The sequence below is a fragment of the Myxine glutinosa genome, chromosome 3 (genome assembly GCF_964187855.1).
Source record: "Myxine glutinosa chromosome 3, kmMyxGlut1.1, whole genome shotgun sequence".
NCBI classification, from domain to species: domain Eukaryota; kingdom Metazoa; phylum Chordata; class Myxini; order Myxiniformes; family Myxinidae; genus Myxine; species Myxine glutinosa.
Window position 1 is genome coordinate 108,649,886 of NC_136263.1, and position 21,999 is coordinate 108,671,884.

The 21,999-nt window shown below is 45.7% G+C and overlaps 1 protein-coding gene across 2 annotated transcripts in view; it reads right to left on the reverse strand.

Annotated features, from left to right (window-relative positions):
- EFHC1 (EF-hand domain containing 1) overlaps positions 1 to 21,999 on the reverse strand; it is a 97,832-nt gene that overhangs the window by 55,353 nt on the left and 20,480 nt on the right. For both annotated transcript variants that reach the window (XM_068110223.2, XM_068110224.2), the window contains exon 2: positions 16,189 to 16,392. In XM_068110223.2, the coding sequence (XP_067966324.2) occupies positions 16,189 to 16,392 (204 nt within the window). The remainder of the gene's footprint in view (positions 1 to 16,188; positions 16,393 to 21,999) is intronic.

A 21,999-nucleotide genomic window follows, 5' to 3' on the forward strand; every position in this document is an offset into this window, starting at 1 on the left:
GTTGTTGAAGCCATGCCCTCCGAAGAGGGTGTTAGCGCTATAAAAGCTGTATGAGTTCCGTTCGCGTGAGGAGTTCTGTCGGAATAAAGGAGCTTTGAACACCTAAGAAATGGCCTCGTCTTCTCAGCATCCGCAACTCCGACACTGGTGACCCCGGCTGCTCCCGAACGGATTCGGGGGCTGCAAACGAACATGGCAAGCGCAGTTTCGATCGAACTGCCGGAGTTTTGAGAACGTTTTCGGGGGCTTCCAACGAGCATGGCGACACCTACACTGGTGACCCCGGCTGCTCCCAAACGGATTTGGGGGCTTCAAACGAAGATGGCAAACACAGTTTCAATCGAACTGCCGGAGTTTTGAGAAGGACGGGCGGCCGTTTGGCTCGCGCGCACTGCTGCTCGTCTCCTTCGCGCACACTGATGTTGGTGGCACTGCTGCTCGTCACCTTCGTGCGCACTGCTGCTCGTACAATTCGCGCACACAGGCCGAGTACTGCTGCTCGTAGCCTTCGTGCGCACTGACCCGGGCAGCACTGCTGCTCGTAGCCTTCGCGCACACTACGGCCAAGCACCTCCTCTGCGACCAGAGTGGTGACCCTTCTCCAATGAGCACTGCTGCTCGTCACCTTCGTGCGCACTGACCCGGGCAGCACTGCTGCTCGTCACCTTCGCGTGCACTGACCCGGGCAGCACTGCTGCTCGTCACCTTCGCGCGCACTGACCCGGGCAGCACTGCTGCTCGTCACCTTCGCGCGCACTGACCCGGGCAGCACTGCTGCTCGTCACCTTCGTGCAACTACATACTACAACTCGCGAAAACTCTGCAACTACAACTACAACTCACGCAACTACAACTCCTACTCCTACTCGGCAGCCTCCCCCGAGGCCTTGTCCAGCCCCCTCGGTCGGCTCACTGGATCACTCACTGGGGTCACCAGTGTAGGAGTTGCGGATGACGAGAAGACGAGGCCATTTCTTAGGTGTTCAAAGCTCCTTTATTCCGACAGAACTCCTCACGCGAACGGAATTCATACAGCTTTTATAGCGCCAACATCCTCTTCAGAGGGCGTGGCTTCAACAACCGCGCGTACGTCATGCCCACATCATCAAAAGCCCCACTGGCCCGTGCCCGTGGATTATGTCCCAATAAGGTAACCGCTACAACGCCATAATATGCGGTAACAAACTTTGTTGGTCCCAGAATGTTACACTCTTGATTAAAATATACAATGTATAAGCAACAAGTGATCAAGACACACGAAACAGAAGCTAAAAATCGAGGTGAACCAACTGCAACGCTGACGCAATCAATACAGCGGAGAGTTTTGTTTTCACCCACACCGAGCGTCACTAGGTCGTATCCAGGGCCAATGCCAGGAAGTGACGTCACGTCGGATCCGAGAATAGGAAGAGTTTGTCAGGAGTCGATCTACTCTCTCCTGGTACGTAGAATTTCAACAAAAGCCACATCACTGTTCATATCGGTAAATATTATTCCATCGTGTTTGGAAAAACTGGAAAATCGAAAAATGTGAAAAATTGGAAAAACAATATAGCCTATTTTACTCCCAGGGGTCCCAGGAATACCCACCCAAAATATCGTTGCGATCGGTTCAGCCGTTTTTGCGGTACCTTCAAATGGACGGACGGACATTTGGTGAATTATAGTAAGATAATGGTCCATGTACCGATCTCCGAGGTGTCCCAATAAAGTTACTATATCCTCCCAGCCAGCCGCGGCCAGTTGCAGTTTCTATCGCATGTGGCCTGGATTGGACAAGGGCAGCACTTGTGCCAGGTTTAGCCTCGCAGGCACTATTTCTACCATGTCATAGCTCAAGAGGATACAGCACGAAGGCACCCCACTGTGCCTTGGCCAGAAGCTGGGTCGTGGCTGTGTTTCATTAGAAAAGAAATGTAAGCAGTGTCCCTCCATTTCCCTTATTTCAGCACCGTTAGCACATTGGAATTGGCATTACAGTTAGCCAGCTTTCTTCAAATGGAAGAAAGAGTTAATATCTGACGGTAGCTCACATTATTCTTTATGAGGTTGTACTTCTCTGTGTCTTTCTTGTATTTTGATGATATATTTAAGTGCAAAGGCTTAGAGAAATGGCTTATACTTCAGTGAATAACTATTTATCTCAGTGAATGACTTGAGATCTCTCTGTGGTAAACGACGTATTTGATGGAATTGAAAGATTTTGTGAATCAATGCTTCCTTATGGAGTAATCATTCCATCTTTTTTATACAAGGGTCTAATCAAGTCTCATAAAGGATCTCAACAACAAAGGGCTGGTCGGCGTTGAACGTCATGTTCCAACGAGCTGACCAGAAGCTTATCTTGTCCAGGTCTGACAAACGGGACTCGGCAGGGACAGGCCTTTCACAACATTGATGTGTCGTTCGACAGATACATCATTGATATAGATCAAGAATAATGTATGTAGATCCTAAGACACTGCCTCGTGGAATCTCAGCCTGAAGAGAAGGTCATGGGAAAGGACACCATCATGGGCCAAACGCTCGTAGAGGAAATCAGACTTGAGCAGTGGGACTAAATACCAAAAAAAGGCAGGTGAATGAATTGATCGGCATGCTGTGGGTGTGCGCAGGGATTGTAGTGCGATTGATGGGGGTGGCGGTGCATGTGTGCGCGACAGTGGGCGTCGGGTGTGGAAGGGAGGGAGGGTGGCCAGGGACATCATTTATGCCTAGGATGAGGCATTGAATATGTGGACCCCCCCAATTTGTCATCGTTTCTCCCCACTCGTCCAGGTGTCTTTGCCAATATAGGAATGTTTTGTAGGTGCCCCTATCCGACAACAAATCTACATCCTCAGATAAGCCAAAGTCAGGGGCACTCTTGGAGGGGCAAAATACAGACTTGGCATTTAATATGGAATTTTTTTTTTTCTTGACTTGGGTTTACTTTCTTAACTCAGTATATCAATCTGGTGAGTTTCTTTTACACTTTGGAGATTTATTTGTTAAAAGAACCATGTCACTGATTGTCTGTCACAGCAAGAAGTCAACAACAGGATTATATCACAGGTGGCGTGGCAAAATGTACGGACAGGTGCATTTGATGATTGGCTTCACAGTCAGGTATACAAGGGTTGTTGCATTCTGTATTTATGGAAAACAACTGCTGCACATCTCCAAAAGTTATTGCCGCTTCCTCTGGAGATGGTCCGTCAACTCGACAATGCTGTTTGTCATGGAGTGGTGGCTTTACGAAATTACGGCATGAAACAGCGTGCTATTGCTCGGCAGTATGGCATCACTCAAGGTCAGGTGTCAAAGATCCTGAAACGAAATGCTCAGAGGGGTGTCACTACTGCAATACCGAGGCCTGGACGTCCCCGCAGAACCACAAGGCAGGGATGATCGCCAGCTGCACCGGTTAGTCTGCAATGGCCGTACCAAGTCAGCTAATCGGCTTAGGGCTGAGTGGCAGCAACTGACAAATGTGCCTGTATCCAGAAGGCTAGTCAACCAACGACTGGTTCAAGCAGGCTATCGTGCCAGGCGTTCCCTGAGAAAGCCACGCCTGACCAGACAACACCGCCAGCGCCGATTGCAGTGGGCCAGAGAGCACCGTCAATGGCAGCCAGGACACTGGAATCACGTGATCTTCAGTGACGAGTCTAGATTTCTGGTCTATCGTCAAGATGGCCACGTCTGAGTGCGCAGGCAAGTTCATGAAGCCTACAACAAAGATTGTATAGTGCCAAGAGTCCAAGCTGGAGGTGGTGGGGTGACCGTTTGGGCTGCTTTTCATGCAGGGGGCAAAACTGACCTGGTTGTTCTGAATGGAAACCTGAACCAGTTCAAGTACAGGGCCATTCTGGAAGAAACATTGCTTCCATTTGCTCGTGCAGCCTTTCGAGGAAACTTTGTCTTCCAAGATGACAATGCACTGCCTCATCGTGCTCGCATGATCCAACACTTTCTTGCTGACCGTGGTGTAGAGCATATGGAGTGGCCTGTCATGTCCCCAGATATGAATCCGATAGAGAACTTGTGGGCAGAATTAACGTGTCAAATCGACCACTTGGACCAGCAGCCGACCTCTGTGCGTGAATTGCAGCAGGCTATTGTAACTGCATGGCAAGCGATTCCTGTCCAAACCTTGGCAAATCTCGTGAACAGCATGCCTCAACGTGTACGTGCTCTCCTGAATGCTCGTGGGGGTTACACGAAGTACTGAACTGTAATTTTACTGTCCGTAATCCCATTCGTAATTTAACTTTTGTATTTGTTAAAAAAAAATTTGGCTAATGTGCAAAATAAAGAGATACTTCTGGAAAACGTACAGAAGTTTAACACAGTACTGTCCATGAATTGAGTTCGATATCAGTTTACATCACTTTCAAGGATCAATTTATTGTTTCGAAATGTCAAATGTGGTTTTTGTTTCTTTTAAAGGTCACATTAACAAAATCTAGAATAATTTCAACATAATTCCAATGAACTTTTGGTTCTAAGACATCTTGAAAAGTCAGTTCACCCCCACAAAAAAAATATTCCATATTAAATGCCAAGTCTGTACAATAACCATTGGCAGGTTTTCATCATTTTTGGTCCGCATTATGTGGCCAAAACTGGACGAACTGCTCTTGTGGTAATTGTAATGAAATTGTACCTAAGTTGAACCCAGGTGTGATGCTCTCGCTAACCACTGAGGCGTCTATAAGAATTCGGACGACTGCTGCTCCGGCACACTCCTGTGACATTTAATCGAAGACGTGTAGACTTGGATGGTGCGTATACGTAGATAATCTAGGCTTGCTTGCATTGATTGATATTACTGAACTTTCTTTATGATTCCATGATCCTGATATATTGCATGATTGTATTTCTACAGGATATTGCCAGAGATCGAATTGTCATTAAACCTACCTACAGGACAATGTCGTGGAACTGATTGATTTCCACTACAATTAATGACAATTCATCTCGCTGTCCAATCGAGAACAAGAGGCGAACGTGAGCGACATGGCGGGACACAGAATGATTCAGGTGCCGCTATTCGCCGCTGACTCGCAAGCAGCGGATTCGGGCTCGGAGCTGACGCATTGGCTGAAGACCTTGGATAATCAATTCAAGGCCCAGGAAACCGCTGTCTCTGATGAATCGAAATTAGAGGTGCTCCAGACAAAAGTGCATCATAACGTTTACCGGGCGATCGAACAGTGTGTGACGTTCGATCTACGGTGACACTACGGTGACAGAGCTAAAGCGAATTTACATCAAGAAACGAAGCGCGGTTTATTCCCGGCACCTGCTCGCAATACGGAAACAACAGCCCACGGAGACTCTGGATCATTTCGCGCAAGAGCTACGGCGTCTGCTGACCGATAGTGCTCCGGCGGTACGTACACATGAACAAGTTTGCGATGATCTTGTACGGGGTTCTTTCGTCTCAGGACTCAGCTCCTCAACCATCAGACAAAGACTTCTTGAAGAAGCCGACTTGACGCTCGCTGAAGCACTACGGCTAGCTCACGTCTACACCCAAGCTCGGGAACAATCTGACGCGTATGAACACTCATACGTCACTGCGGGGACGTCTCGACAAGCTCGACAAGCTCGACCGGAGAGACCTACCGCCGAGGACGCGGATGCAGACACGGCATCTCTGCCGGAATCCCCGGCCACTCCCGAGGAAGACCCAGATCCGGGCTTGACGGCCGCCGCAGCTGCGGGACCAGAGCCCGGACGTAACGCTACGTGTTACTTCTGCGGAAATCGACAACATCCCAGGTCGGTTTGCCCGGCTCGTGATGCAATATGTCATTTGTGCACAACTAAAGGGCATTTTGCAAAGGTTTGCCGAAAGGCTGCGCAGGGCAAAATAACGCGCTCGACAATGAATGTGCTTATCGCCGAGCCAGTGGGCCGAACAAAGAGCGGGGCGCCTCGCCCAACTTTGATGAGAATCGCACCTCTCGTGGGCCCCTGGCTGCACGCTCGACCTTGGTGGGATTCATCGCGCCGTCAAAACAAGTGGCGCAAACATGACAGAAACGCAGAGCGACCGTCCTTGGCCGGCATCCGAATGTCTCATGTTGGCTCTGAAACTCCGCGTGTGACACGATCGCCATCCGAAGGCTGCTCGTATGAACTACAAGCTCCTGCGTCGACACGGAAAACTCCAGCTCGCTTTGAAACTTCGCGCGTGACACGAGCGCCATCCGGAGGCTGCCCGTACGAACTACAAGCTACTGCGGCATGGAAAACTTTAGCTGGCGTTGGATCCACACGTGAGGCGCGACCGACTCGCCTGGATGGCTCGTTATCTGCAGGACCACCTGGCCTGGCTCAGGCTATTATCCCACTTATGATCGAAGGAATTTTTGCTAGGGCTTTAATCAATACAGGGTCTACCAATAGTTATGTTGATTATCGACTGGTGCAAAAACATGGATGGCCGATCCTAGGGACAAGACGTCGGATCTTTATGGCCTCACAAGGGCTTAGGCTCAGCACAAAAGGGGAATGTCGATTGAAGCTAGTGATTAAGGGACGAATATTCTCAGATGTGCATCTCATGGTCTTACCAGCATTATGTGCAGATGTTTTGCGAGGACATGATTTTCTTAAGCGACATGGACGGTTGGAAATAGAATTCGGTGGCACTGACACGCTCGCTGTGTGCGCTCTTGCAGGGATGGAAATTGAGCCGCTGTCGCTGTTCCCCAATATGACCACGGACTGCACACCTGTAGCGGTAAAATCGCGACGCTACTCACGAGCTGACGCGCAATTCATTGCGGAAGAAACGGTCCAGCTCTTAAAGGAAGGTATCATAGAACCTAGTCGGTCGCCGTGGCGGGCCCAGGTCCTGGTGGTACGCAGTGAAGCGCATCGCAAACGCATGGTAATCGACTATTCACAGACGATTAATCGATTTACACAGCTGGACGCCTACCCCCTTCCGGGGATGGACTCCCTGGTTCGACAGGTGGCCCAGTACTCGGTCTACAGCACTCTCGATCTGCGTAGTGCGTATCATCAAATCCCCATCTCCGAGGCCGACCATATCTATACCACGTTTGAATCGGGTCAAGGGTTATACCAGTTCACCCGGCTACCTTTTGGGGTCACGAACGGGGTCGCGTGTTTTCAGAGGGCTATGGACGACCTCATCGCTAAGGAGAACTTGACCGACATCTTTGTATATCTGGACAATCTTACGGTTTGCCGGCATGACCAGGAACATCATGATGCAAATCTGAAGCGCTTCCTCGAGGTCACGCAGAGGTATCGCTTAACTATGAATGAGGCTAAATGTCGTTACTCCGCGCGCACGATAGATCTTCTGGGGTACACCGTGACCCACGGCTCTGTTGCTCCGGATAAGGAGCGTCTGCGACCCTTGCTCGACATGGCACCGCCCTGCGATCGTGCTTCGCTGAAGCGGGCTCTCGGGCTGTTCGCCCATTATTCTAAGTGGGTGCAGAATTTCTCTGCGAAATTCCGCCCGCTTGTGGACTACGAAGCATTCCCCATGAGCCTTGAAGCCAAGGCTGCCTTTCATGGCCTTAAGTCCGACATCGCTGGGGCCGCTGTGGCGACGATTGACGATAATAAATCTTTCGTTTTGGAAAGTGATGCCTCGGATCATGCGATAGCAGCAACACTCTCCCAAGGGGGGCGCCCTGTGGCTTTCTTTTCACGAACTCTCACCTCCACTGAGCGGAGACATTCGTCTGTCGAAAAGGAAGCGTACGCGATCGTCGAGTCGATTAGGCGATGGCGTCCCTATTTGCTCGGACGATGCTTCCAAATCATCACGGACCAACAGAGCATTGCATTTATGTACGACACTCTGCATGCTCAATGCATTAACAATGAGAAAATCACTCGCTGGCGCATCGAACTCGCCGATTTCTGCTACACCATCAAATATCGCCCGGGGAGGGATAACCTGGTTGCCGACGCTTTATCGCGGCCGGCAACGTGTGTGGTTGCCAACGCTTTGTCGGGGCCGGCGACGTGTGCGGGCCTCACATCTTTGGAGGGTCTGCGCGCTTTGCACGACACTCTGTGTCATCCTGGGGTGGCGCGTTTCGCTCATTTTGTGCGTTGTCGTAATCTGCTATACTCGGTTGAGGACATTCGCCAGGTCTGTCGCGACTGTGCTGTATGTGCGGAACTCAAACCGCGTTTTAACAACCCCCCCCCATGGGGACGCTGGTCAGGGCTACTAGACCGTGGGAGTGATTGGCGATGGATTTCAAAGGGCCGGTGCCGGTGTCGGGTAACTCTCATTATCTGCTCTCTATCGTTGATGAGTACTCGCGATTCCCTTTCGCTTTCACATGCGCAGATATGACGGCCGCCACAGTTATACGGTGTCTGCAGAACTTGTTTTCTATGTTTGGTAATCCGGCCTACGTGCATACCGATCGAGGTGCGGTGTTCCTGTCCCAGGAAGTGAGGAGCTTCTTACTTCAGCATAATGTCACTTCTAGCTATACCACCCCGTATAGACCACAGGCGAATGGGCAGGTCGAACGCTTCAATGGGATTATATGGAGGGCCGTCACGCTAAGCCTTAGGTCCCTCGGCCGGGGCCTAGATAAATGGGCTTGGTCGTTACCTGCGGCGCTGAACTCAATCAGGGCTTTACTATGTACGGCCACCAACCAGACTCCTCACAAACGGATGTTTCATCACCCGAGGAGCTCGGGGGGTATCCGATCTTTACCTAGTTGGCTCGCTGAGCCCGAGTCGGCCTACCTCAAACGTGCGGTTCGCACGAGCAAGTATGATCCACTAGTGGATAAGGTGCAGGTACTCCAGGTTAATCGCGAGCATGCTCGCGTGTTGATGGCCGATGGACGCGAGTCCACTGTCTCCGTACGCCACCTGGCCCCTTGTGCGGGGCCATCGACCCTTGCGGGGACATTGACGAACCAATTTACGAGTCTACGGACTCTTCCGTGGTTCTGCCTATGGAACATCTGCCGTCCCTCCCGTCGCAAAATACACCTCTGCCTGTAGGCACTGTGGTGCCCCCTCCATCGCCTGCCACAGGCGGCTACTCTGACGCGGGGGACTCCGGGCTTGGGGATGTAGTACCCGGTAGTTTCCGGACCCGTGCTGGCAGGGAAATCCGCCGCCCTGATCGCTACGGATGGATCGACTGACATGGACTGACATCGCTACTCTACTAATGCTGCTGCGTGCTTGATTCCTGCCTAGCGGAAGTGTAGATCTAACGGCGGGGAGAATGTAATGAAATTGTACCTAAGTTGAACCCAGGTGTGATGCTCTCGCTAACCACTGAGAGGCGTCTTTAAGAACTCGGACGACTGCTGCTCCGGCACACTCCTGTGACATTTAATCTAAGACGTGTAGACTCGGATGGTGCGTATCCGTAGATAATCTAGGCTTGCTTGCATTGATTGATATTACTGAACTTTTTTATGATTCCATGATCCTGATATATTGCATGATTGTATTTCTACAGGATATTGCCAGAGATCGAATTGTCATTAAACCTACCTACAGGACAATGTCGTGGAACTGATTGATTTCCACTTCGTCTGGTCTGTTAGGGGAAAAATTGTGCAGATTTGTCTACAAGCATGACATTTGGCACACTTGTAGTTTTTGACATGCTGAATTCAAATCTGCCGGGAGCCAAAGCCAATTCTCAATGGGAGCGCCATATTTGACACTTCAAAATGACCGCCACTCAAAAACTGACTTTTCCGTTACTAGCCAACCAAAAGTCACATAATTACAATTAAAAGCACTTTTCTAGGGTTTTGGACCTCACTGATTCTAAATCTGATGTCTGTTTGACAGTAGCCTTGACAGGAAATTTTACATATTTTTTTTTTTGTTTGGCAATTTTTTTAAATTTTAATTTTTTTATTTAAATTTTATTTTTTAAATTTTATTTCAGGTGCCTGTCGTTCTGCTGTGGGAATAGAAGAATAGAATAGAAGAATAGAGAATAGAAGTCCTAGCTGTACTGGTGGTGGATGGCAAGGATGGATGCCATCAACTGGGAGCTTAGCTGTGTCTGCCAAGAAGAAAAGGATGAACGGTTGCAGACGCCAATGGAAGAGGGCCTTGCTTCAATTGAGAAAGATCTGAATGGTTTTAAAGCCATTGGTGTCATGCCTTCTTGTTTGAAAGTGTCATGGGCTCAGCTTGATGAGGGCCAGGGCATTGCTAAGACGCTTCAGACACACAATGCCAAATATCACAAAGTTTGCAGAACCTACTGCAGTAACTCTCGCCTGAGAAGGTTCACTGAAAAAGAGGATTCTAGTGACCAAAACTCACCTAAGAAACTACGGTCCAGTTTTGCAGTGTCTTCTGCTCCTCAGAAGTCTCCTTGTTGCATAATATGTGAGGGACAGGACCAAAAGAATCTACGTAAAGTTGAAACATTTAATGTAGACACAAACTTAAAGACCTGGGCTCAGAGCACCAACAATTTCAATCTTCTGGGCAAACTGATTGCCCACGCAGCTGATGCCCACGCTGGTGACACTTACTATCATGTACAGTGTTACTTGCACCTGAGAGACTCAGCTCGTGCTGAGGATCGCAGATCATCTGCAGGTCCTCCTGCCCCTCACTTCAATTCAGTTGCCATTGCGCAAATTGTTGCTTTAGTCGAGGACTCTGACTCAGTCTTCAAACTGTCTGCTTTGCGACCGTTATATAGAACACTTGTGGAGCAACAGGGAATTCCCTGTTCTGATACCAGGGAACCACATGCCACGCGGTTCAAGGAGTATCTTCTGAAGCTGCTTCCTGAGTCGACAGAGTTCTCCCAGGGCAAGGAAGTCTATATCTCTAGCAACCAGAACGTTGGAGATCTAATAGCTGAAGCCCATAAGTCCCAGATAGGTCAGGATGATGCTTTGTTGTTGATGCGAGCAGCAGTAATACTTAGGAAATGCTGTCTCCAGAGGCAAGAACCATTTACTGGTTCTTTTGCCTCTGATTCCCTGACATCTCCCATCCCTGGACAGCTGAGAAGCTTCCTCAACATCCTGCTCCAGGGCCCCTCAATCTTGCGTGAACAGAGCAATGAGGAGTTGCAGGCGCAGGTACAAGGCAGGGCAAGAGTTGCAAGCGCCATTGCCCAGCAGATTATTTATAATACCTGCAGTGGTTCACATCATGCCACAAAGTCCAGCAACATCCGTCACAACAAAGAACATGAGACCCCTTTCCCTTTGTACCAGGGCCTCAAGCTGCATGGTGAGGGTAGGCGGAAGAAAGAGATCAATAATGCCAATGCCTTTGGGGTTTCTGTGTCTTACAGTCGTGTCTTGGAGATCAGGCGATCCATGGCACGAGCACACGTCAAACAGTTTGTCCAGGATGGAGTTGTGCTGCCCACAAACATCCGTAGTGGGGTCTTCGTGACCTTTGATGTAGACAACTTGGATAGCAGCAACCAAGGTAACTTCTCCCATGATGAGTTCCATGAGACAGCAATCAGTGTGACAAACCACCTGTCTTGGGACAACCAAGGAGTACAGCTACCCTCTATTGAGCTGGATCCTACAGACACTACTGTATCCTGAATCCTACACAGTGGTTCAGCCAGCTGAATTCTCAAGCAATGATTTGCATGTACCATGTACTCCAGATCTCAATTCTCGGCCATCTCATAATCTGCTACATGGAGCCAAATTCAAGGATGAGTCCTGGATAGCACATGTGTCCACAGTGCTGAAACAGGACACATTGCCAGAAGGTGAAGTCATCACCTGGTCAGGCTACAACTCCCGACTCATGAGTGATGACTCTGTGAAGCCTAAGGCATTGATAGGGGTTCTACCTCTGTTCCCTGACAAAGCAGCCACACCTTCTATGATGAAACATGCAATGCATCTCACAATGCAAGGCACAGAGGCCCTCAACCCTGGTCAAACTCCTGTGCTTGGTGGTGACCAGCCTCTGTATGCCATCGCTAAGCAGCTGCAGTGGTCATTCCCTGACACAATGGGGGAAGATAAGCTGGTCCTGATGATGGGCGCTCTACACATAGAGGACAAAATGCACCAGATGATTGGTAAGTTGCTGCGGGACTCTGGGTGGAGCAACATTATTACTCAGGCCCAGGTCCTCACATCTGGCCGTGCCCAGTCTGTGCTTCATGAGCATCATATAAAGCGCACTCGCTATGCTCACCAGGTCTCTGTCATGGGTCTGTATCTCCTCAGACAGAAGTCATACTCCAATTACTGCTCTGGTGTTGAGGGACCACCTGAGTCTCTAGAGATCTGGGCTCAAAGGTCCAGAACTCACAATCCCATGTTCATGAAATAATAATAAATAAATAAAAATTTAAATAAAAAAATTGTCAAACATAAATAAAAAAATGTAAAATTTCCTGTCAAGGCTACTGTCAAACAGACATCAGATTTAGAATCAGTGAGGTCCAAAACCCTAGAAAAGTGCTTTTAATTGTAATTATGTGACTTTTGGTTGGCTAGTAACGGAAAAGTCAGTTTTTGAGTGGCGGCCATTTTGAAGTGTCAAATATGGCGCTCCCATTGAGAATTGGCTTTGGCTCCCGGCAGATTTGAATTCAGCAGGTCACAAACTACAAGTGTGCCAAGTTTCATGCTTGTAGACAAATTTGCACAATCCCCCCTTAAAATCCCCCTAACAGACCAGACTAACTACAGTAATGAGTGGACATACCTTTGGAATTTCAATGTAAACTAGAAAGGCACTCGATAGAGGGCATACCTCCGCCAGGCTGAACAGTTTACGGTGTATATCCCACTTGGATTCATTTGGTCCAAATTCCCAGTGGTCCAAATCCACTCGGATCTGGATTTGGACCTGAACCAAAATTTAATCGGCTTGTTCTTGTCACCTAACCAACTCGTCCACCAAGTTTAGTCATAACTCGTCCATAACTTTTTTAAATATCATGTTATATATCGCTTTTTGTCCGATCTCTCAATGGTGAAGGATCACTTAAAAATTAAATAATTATCGTATCCGAATCCATATTCAGATCTTCACCAAAATCTAATCAATTCGTCTGTGTCACACACCCAACCTGTCCATCAAATTTCGTCCAAATCTGTCCATAACTATTTGAGATATTGTGTGATGTATCGGTTTTGGCTCTATTACTCAATGGTGAAGAATCACTTAAAAAATTAAATAATTCTCGTATCCGAATCCATATTCAGATCTTCAGCAAAATCTAATCAATTCGTCTGTGTCACACACCCAACCTGTCCATCAAATTTCGTCCAAATCTGTCCATAACTATTTGAGATATCGTGTGATGTATCGGTTTTGGCCCTTTTACTCAATGGTGAAGAATCACTTAAAAAAATTAAATAATTCTCGTATCCGAATCCATATTCAGATCTTCAGCAAAATCTAATCAATTCGTCTGTGTCACACACCCAACCTGTCCATCAAATTTCGTCCAAATCTGTCCATAACTATTTGAGATATCGTGTGATGTATCGGTTTTGGCCCTATTACTCAATGGTGAAGAATCACTTAAAAAAATTAAATAATTCTCGTATCCGAATCCATATTCTGATATTCACCAAAATCTAAGAATTTCGTCCTTGGCACATACGCTACGTCTCTGCCAAATTTCGTCTGAATCTGTCCACAACGTTTTGAGATATCTTCTTCACAGACCGACAAACAAACAGACAGACAAACAAACAGACAGACAAACAAACAGACAGACAAACAAACAGACAGACAGGGGGTGAAAACATAACCTCCATCCACCTTTGGTGGCAGAGGTAACTTCAACTTTACCTTGTGCCTGGTAAAATGCATGCAAATGGACAAAACAGACAAGACAAAAGTATACCACAGCAAACACATGAAGCCCCCCTCACCCGGCCCCATCTACTTTCTTAACTGGGAATCAGCCAACATCACAGCATACAATTAAGATTCCTGGGGTCATTTTTGTTGGGATTCATAAAAAAAAGAAGACTCAAATGATACATTAATTATTTTTTTTGTATTCGGTCGAATATAATTACATCACTTTCCAGAAACGTTTTAGATTGGAAGAGATAATGACGATGAAATGATGTTCTTGGGGTTTATGTAAGGTAAGTGACAAGTATCCTGAGGGGATCACCAGGACTGGTGAAGCGCTTCCACCGAAGGTAAATCATGCCAAGACAGTAGAAGGTATTGGTTGGTATTTTGGAGGCCTAGCATACCTTCGTATTGCTTGGCAACTTGTTCCATTGAATGTGAGTTTCTGGTTAAACAAAAATGGGTGAAATTCTCCGTCTGGATGTGCCACTCGATAACTTGTGAACTACCAAACTTGGGATTACAACCAAACTTGGCAATCGTATGAAGTCTAATAGAAAGATGCAACTGATTCACTTTTGGGTCCCACAGGTCATGTGCACTTTGAAAATCATCTGGTAGATCACAACTGGAGTTACAAGCATCTGGTGTTTTCTCTCTCCCACTTATCTTTTCTCTTACGCACTCTCCCTCTCATATGACCCCGTTCATATTTCATGTGACATTTCATTGAGATCAAACGTAAAAGTAGGTTGACGTCTAACGTGGGTGGAGGCGTATCCTCGATAGCTCACCTACTCTTCGCAAAGGACACCTTGGGAGCTTTAACGTCGACCAACGGATGCTGGCAGACGGGACGCCCGTTTAGCGTACATCCGAGGGACGGAACGCACATTGATGAATCACCCTGCCTGTGTAACACCAGGATGACAATTTATAGTTGGGTTGGGATTCAAACCCAGGCTAGACAGGTAAGAAGCGAGTATGCATACATCTAGGCCTAGGCCATCCTGTCACTTTGTGTATATCATCTTATACCAACTGATTTTGATATACAATTGATCAATTTGCATACAAGTCGATCAATAAATTTAAATGTATTAAAAGGTATGAATGATTCATTCCTACTGCTTTCCATAAACTGGAAAAGCCTTTGCTTGCAAAATTGATTGATAAATAATTAAGTAGAGGCCCATACTCTTTACAGAGCTCCGAGGCACATTGTGACAAGTTGAGAAATGATTCGAGATGACCACCAATTCTGGATGAATCGCCACTCCTATGCAGAATATGCAACTGAAAGTGTAGGAATTAGGAATTAGCTCAGGGTGCTGGTGATAACTTTAAATAAAATAAACTTACTACTCAATATATCAATGAAAATGTGAAAATCCGGAACCGGAACCGGCCGCGGCCTACTTTATATGAAACTAGAAGAAGTACCCGGCGTTGCCGGGCGGAGGGGGGAGTGGAAGGGGAGGGGACAGGGGGGATAGGGGTGGAGGAGGGAGGGGGGAATGGGAGAAGGGGGAGAGAGGGGGGAAGTGGGAGGGGAGGGGGGAAGAGGATGGGAGGGGGGAGAGGGGAGAAGGGGGGGGGAGAGAGAGGGGAAAAGGGGGGAGGGGAAGGGGAGGTGATGGGGGGGGGGGGAGGCAGGAGAGGAGGGCGATTCATATATATGCTGGTGGGTGAATGTGGCGTTCATCATGTTTTTGAGTTAAGTGTGATGCCGATCAGGTAGTAGAAGAAGCCGTACTACCAACTTCGTACACTTCCGGAATTGTTTGATTTATTTGTGTTCAAATGTCTGGTGATTGTTTTGTATTTATTTATGCGAATGTGTACTTGTATATTAACTGTCATTAATTTTAAAAGCTTAGGCACTATCGAGCGATTATTATTTTTTAACTCCAAAAAACGATTTTCGTTTTCAGAAATTTTTTTTTTTGGGGCCTAAAACACTTATAGCACTCACTGATGAAGCTCTGAAAGCTTGACGAAGATCCGTACAGCCATCTTTGAGAAAAATGGCGACACAGAGACAGATAGACAGACATCTCTCTTATTTCGTAGATAAACCACACACACCAACAACCAAAGCTGGCAGATGGCTCCTCTGGTTTAACGTCCATGTGATGGACGGCGCACACGTTAATGCATTGCCCTGCTTGTAAAGCATCAGGCTGAGAGTTTACAGCTGGGTTGAGAGTCTAACCCAGGTTAGACAGCTCAGAGGTGAGTGCACTATACCTCGAGGTTATCCTGCCAGCCCTGCAAAACGTAATTGTCATTCATGAGAGCTCCAATTGAGACTTCTATAAGTGCTCGTAGATCCATATGAAACAAAGTAATGGTGAGCTTTATGGGTGACTTTCTCACCTTCTTGTCAAAGATGACATATTTAGGCAGGATGCATGTCGTCTCAGCAGGTACGCGCTGCTTGTAAGTAAGTTCAGCTACCATTTTAGTCAACTGTTCCGTCTCCTCTGCTTGCCTTGGGCCAAAGATGATCTTGCTGCTTTCTTGTGGAAATCTAAATCCATTCCTATATGTCAGCGTTTGTGGCCGGTGGAAATTCGATTTCTGTATATTGGGGAAATTAGAAAAACAAATAAAAAGAGTGAAGGAAAATTTCAGAATTACAATAAATTAAGGCAAAGGTAAATACCTTTTTTTTTTCTCTTTTTTTTTGTATACAGAGTCGAGGCTCGTGAAAGAGCTAACATTTATCAAACAAACAAATCAAACAAACAAGCAAACAAAGTATATAAAAAGGGGACCGGTCGACAAGATGGGGAGAGAAGGGGAGGAAGCACACAACCACAACATTTGAAAGCAGGGACATCGGGAGATGAGTGGGAGGGAGAGGGCCTGTGGGGAGGCAGGATAGGTATAAAACGCAAGAATACCAAGGACTTCCAGGAAAGAAGACAAAAGTCACCTCAAAAAAGTGGATTTGGGGTGAAATTAACGGGGGTAGAAAAGATCAAGGTTTTGGATTGGGGAAGATAAGAGATGGTGGTGAACAGCCGTTTTAAAGACCTGGAGGGAGGAGTGGGATTGAAGAGAGTGAGGGAGTTTGTTCCAGAGGCGGGAGAAAAGAGGAATGAAGGAGTGAAGGTGAACAGAAAGTCTTGATTTTGGCAGTTTAACCATAAGAGGGTTGCAGGCAGATCTTGAGCGACCTGTAGGAATATTTGGGGGACAGAGCCCAGAGAGAGCTGGGGGATCAAGGCCGGAGAGGAGTCGGTAGAAGACGGAAAGATAACCAACCTGCCTGCGGTGAGTAAGTGAAAGGCCCTCAGAGATAGCGTCATCGTGGGAGATTCCAATGATTCTGAATGCTTTGGTTTCAACAGCGTGAAGACGAGCTAGGTGTGAGGCAGGAGCGCCAGCCCAGAGAGGAGAGCAGTATTCCATTGAGCTGCGGATGAAAGCCTTGTATGTGGTGAGGAGCTCAGGTGTGCCAAGGAAGGACTTCGCACGACGGAGGATGCCCAGTCGGCGACTGGCTTTGGAGGCCAGCTTGGAAATGTGGTTTTCCCAGGAAAGATCATGGCAGATAGTGAGACCCAAAAGCTTGAGTGACAGAACTTCTTGGAGAGGATTATTCAGAAAGTCGATGGGAGGGTTGTCCAGTCGGTCTTTTCGGAGAGACATCGTAAGAGTGTGAGATTTGTCAGGATTGAAAGACATGTTCCACTTGTTTGCCCAGTCTGTGATTTTGTCCAGGTCTGCAGAGAGTGAGGAGGCTGCAGACTGTCGATCTGAGGGATGAGGAATGGAGTGGCAGAGAGTGGAGTCATCAGCAAAGATATAGAGAGGATTTTCAAGAGAGTCAGAGAGATCATTGAGGAAGACCAGAAAAAGCACAGGGCCCAGAACACTGCCTTGGGGAACTCCAGCCTGAACAGGAAGAGGAGATGAGAGAAACCCATTCAGGGCCACACGTTGACGACGACGAGAGAGGAAGTCCGCCAGCCATGCTTGGAGATTTCCATGGATACCAAAGGAGGAGAGTTGAGTGAGCAGAGCGGGGTGCCAGACCGTATCGAAGGCACGTGATATGTCGAGGAAGACAGCTCTAATTCCCTGTTTGGCATTGAGGACCTCCATCCATTGTTGAGACAGCAGAAGCAACATGTCCAGAGTAGAATGACCTGGTCTGAATCCAAATTGATGATCAGAGATCAAGCCATTGGAGAAGAGGAAAGATTTCATATCTGAAGCAATGATGGATTCCATGACTTTGCTGATAATTGGGAGAAGGCTGATTGGTCTGTAGTTGCTAGGATCTGTTTTTGCACATTTTTTGTGCAAAGCGGTGATGTTGGCTGATTTCCAAGCTGATGGCAGATGACCTTGAGCAAAAGAGAGGGTGAAGAGAACAGAGAGAGGGAGTGAAAGAGCAGCAGAACAGGAGTTTAGGACCCGTGGGCTGATGCCGTCAGGTCCAGTTGCAGAATCAGAGTCGAGGGTTGACAGAAACTTTTCCACCTTGTCAGGAGGAAAGGACACGGAGTCCAGGAGCAGCTGGGTACGACTGGGTACGGTGGGTACAGAGAGGGATGGGTTTGGGACACAAGATTTGGAGGCAAACACAGAGTTGAGGCATTCAGCTTTTTCACGTGCGGAGTCAGCTGTGTAGCCGTTTGAGGTAAGGGAGGGGATGGAGGGGGAACAAACACCAGAAACAGATTTGACCAGACGCCACCAGGATTTGGAAGAGGGAGACAGATAAGAGAGTTCGGTCTTGAGAACAGAGAGATATTGTTTCCTGGCTCTCCTGAGGGTGTACACACACTTGTTTCGGGCTTTGTGAAAGGAAATGAGATTTCCTTCCGTTGGATTTGCTTTCCAGGAGACGAATGCAAGTTGTTTCTGGGAAACAGCCTCACCACAAGATTCCGTGTACCATGGATGGGAGGAAGGGTATGACAACTGAAGACGAGATGGGATAAATCTGTGCATGAGAGAGAGCAATTTACTTTGGAAGAATTCCCAGGATGAGTTGATGTCAGAGGTGGTAGAGATGGGAGACCAGTCCAAATGATTGATGGCTGCTTGAAGACCGTGCCAGTTGGCCTGAGTGAAATGCCAGACTCGTCGACGCTGAGCAGGCTCCCTGAGAATGGTCAGAGACATGTCCACTTTAACAAGCACATGATCAGATGAGCCGATTGGAGCAGAAGAAGAGCAGCAGACATTTTCAGGGAAGTTAGTCATAACCAAGTCCAGAAGATAAGATGCTCCGTTGACTGAGATCCGGGTCGGGAAATTGACAGATTGTGTCAGTCCCAGTGAGTCGCAGAAGTCCTTTGCTGAGGAGCCATGGCTGGTGAGAGAGGGACCCACACCCAGCCAACTGGCATGGTGACAATTGAAATCACCACATATGAGGAAGAGAGAGTTGGGATGAGTAGACAGAAGTTGGTCCATATTATCAGACAGCGAGATGTAGATGGAGTCATCACTGTTTGGTGGACGGTACAACACACATATGAACAAGAGGTGGGAGCGAAGGGGAAGCCGTAGCCAGAGGTATTCCTGGGGGTGAGGTGGAGAGAGTGCAGTGCAGGGCGAGTGAGGAAGAGAGTTTTTGATAAAGATAGCAACCCCACCTCCAGGACGAGGCTCAGGTCTATCATACCGGAGGAGGGAGTAACCCGGGAGAGATACTAAGGAATCAGAGACATCATGAAGGAGGAAAGTTTCTGTTAAGCAGATCACGTCGATCCATCATCATCATCATCATCATCATCTGACCCATCACTTAGTCACCTAGCAAATTGTGAGGGCACCATGTTGGTGTTTCCATGGACACATAGACCTGGTGGTGCCCATCTCCACTTGGTGGGGCAGGTTTGGGCAGGAATTTGCAATTTGGTCAGGGTGTCAGCGATAACTTGCCTATTCTGTCGATAAGACATCAAGTGCATGGTCTTTATAACATCCACCTGCAATCATTGCTAGCAGTCAGTGCCCCAACTTAATTTCCATCCAAGGGACGATAGACCCGACCTGCGAAACACCAGTGCAAAAGCCTGTTGTTGGCTTAACGGTTAGGGTGCAGGCTTGGGATCCTAGGATCCTGAGTTCAAATCCCAGTCGATTGTTGAATTAATGCCAGGGGGGTTGACTCAGCTTGTCATCCTTCCGAGGTCCACAAATTGAGTATCAACTCACTCGTAATTGGGGCACTGCATCAGCGGCACAAACGTGCTTCAAGAAAAATGATGCAACCAGCAGCCATTGGCTGCATCCGAAACAACAACACTGTAAGCAATAACGAACTGTGCTTCGTACGTAGGTACATAGTAAATAGAAGCTTTATGATTAGAGGCAAGCATCACCAACCTTCTGCTAGATATCAATAAAGGTTTATTTATTGATTTATTTTACGGATGTGTTTATGTTTTTTTTAACATAAGTTTTAACTTACGGACTCTTCTTTTTTTAAATTTACGGACATTATTGTCATGCTTATTTCACGGTTTACAATTATAGAAATTACAATTTTCAAATGCGAGATATTGATTGAGGTTTTTGTTATTTTTACAACCATGTTTACGTTTTTTTTACATATATTTTCATTTACAGATGCTTTTTCTTTTTTTCATTTACAGACATTATTGTCATGTTTATTTCACGGTTTACAATTATAGAAATTACAATTTTCAAATGCTGGATATTGCTTGAGGTTTTTGTTATTTTTACAACCACGTTTATGTTTTTTTTACATATATTTTCATTTACAGATGCTTTTTCTTTTTTTCATTTACAGACATTATTGTCATGTTTATTTCACGGTTTACAATTATAGAAATTACAATTTTCAAATGCTGGATATTGATTGAGGTTTTTGTTATTTTTACAACCATGTTTATGTTTTTTTACATATATTTTCATTTACAGATGCTTTTTCTTTTTTTCATTTACAGACATTATTGTCATGTTTATTTCACAGCTCACAATTATAGAAATTACAATTTTCAAACGCTACATATTGATTGAGGTTTTTATTTTTTTTTACAACCATGTTTACGTTTTTTTACATATATTTTCATTTACAAATGCTTTTTCTTTTTTTCATTTACAGACATTATTGTCATGTTTATTTCACGGTTTACAATTATAGAAATTACAATTTTCAAATGCTGGATATTGGTTGAGGTTTTTGTTATTTTTACAACCATGTTTACGTTTTTTTTACATATATTTTCATTTACAGATGCTTTTTCTTTTTTTCATTTACAGACATTATTGCATGTTTATTTCGCAGTTTACAATTATAGAAATTACAATTTTCAAATGCTACATATTGATTGAGGTTTTTATTTTTTTTACAACCATGTTTATGTTTTTTTTACATATATTTTCATTTACAGATGCTTTTTCTTTTTTTCATTTACAGACATTATTGCATGTTTATTTCGCAGTTTACAATTATAGAAATTACAATTTTCAAATGCTACATATTGATTGAGGTTTTTATTTTTTTTACAACCATGTTTATGTTTTTTTACATATATTTTCATTTACAGATGCTTTTTCTTTTTTTCATTTACAGACATTATTGTCATGTTTATTTCACGGTTTACAATTATAGAAATTACAATTTTCAAATGCTGGATATTGATTGAGGTTTTTGTTATTTTTACAACCATGTTTATGTTTTTTTACATATATTTTCATTTACAGATGCTTTTTCTTTTTTTCATTTACAGACATTATTGTCATGTTTATTTCACGGTTTACAATTATAGAAATTACAATTTTCAAATGCTGGATATTGATTGAGGTTTTTGTTATTTTTACAACCACGTTTATGTTTTTTTACATATATTTTCATTTACAGATGCTTTTTCTTTTTTTCATTTACAGACATTATTGTCATGCTTATTTCACGGTTTACAATTATAGAAATTACAATTTCAAATGCTACATATTGATTGAGGTTTTTTTTTTTTTTTACAACCATGTTTACGTTTTTTTACATATATTTTCATTTACAAATGCTTTTTCTTTTTTTCATTTACAGACATTATTGTCATGTTTATTTCACGGTTTACAATTATAGAAATTACAATTTTCAAATGCTGGATATTGATTGAGGTTTTTGTTATTTTTACAACCATGTTTATGTTTTTTTACATATATTTTCATTTACAGATGCTTTTTCTTTTTTTC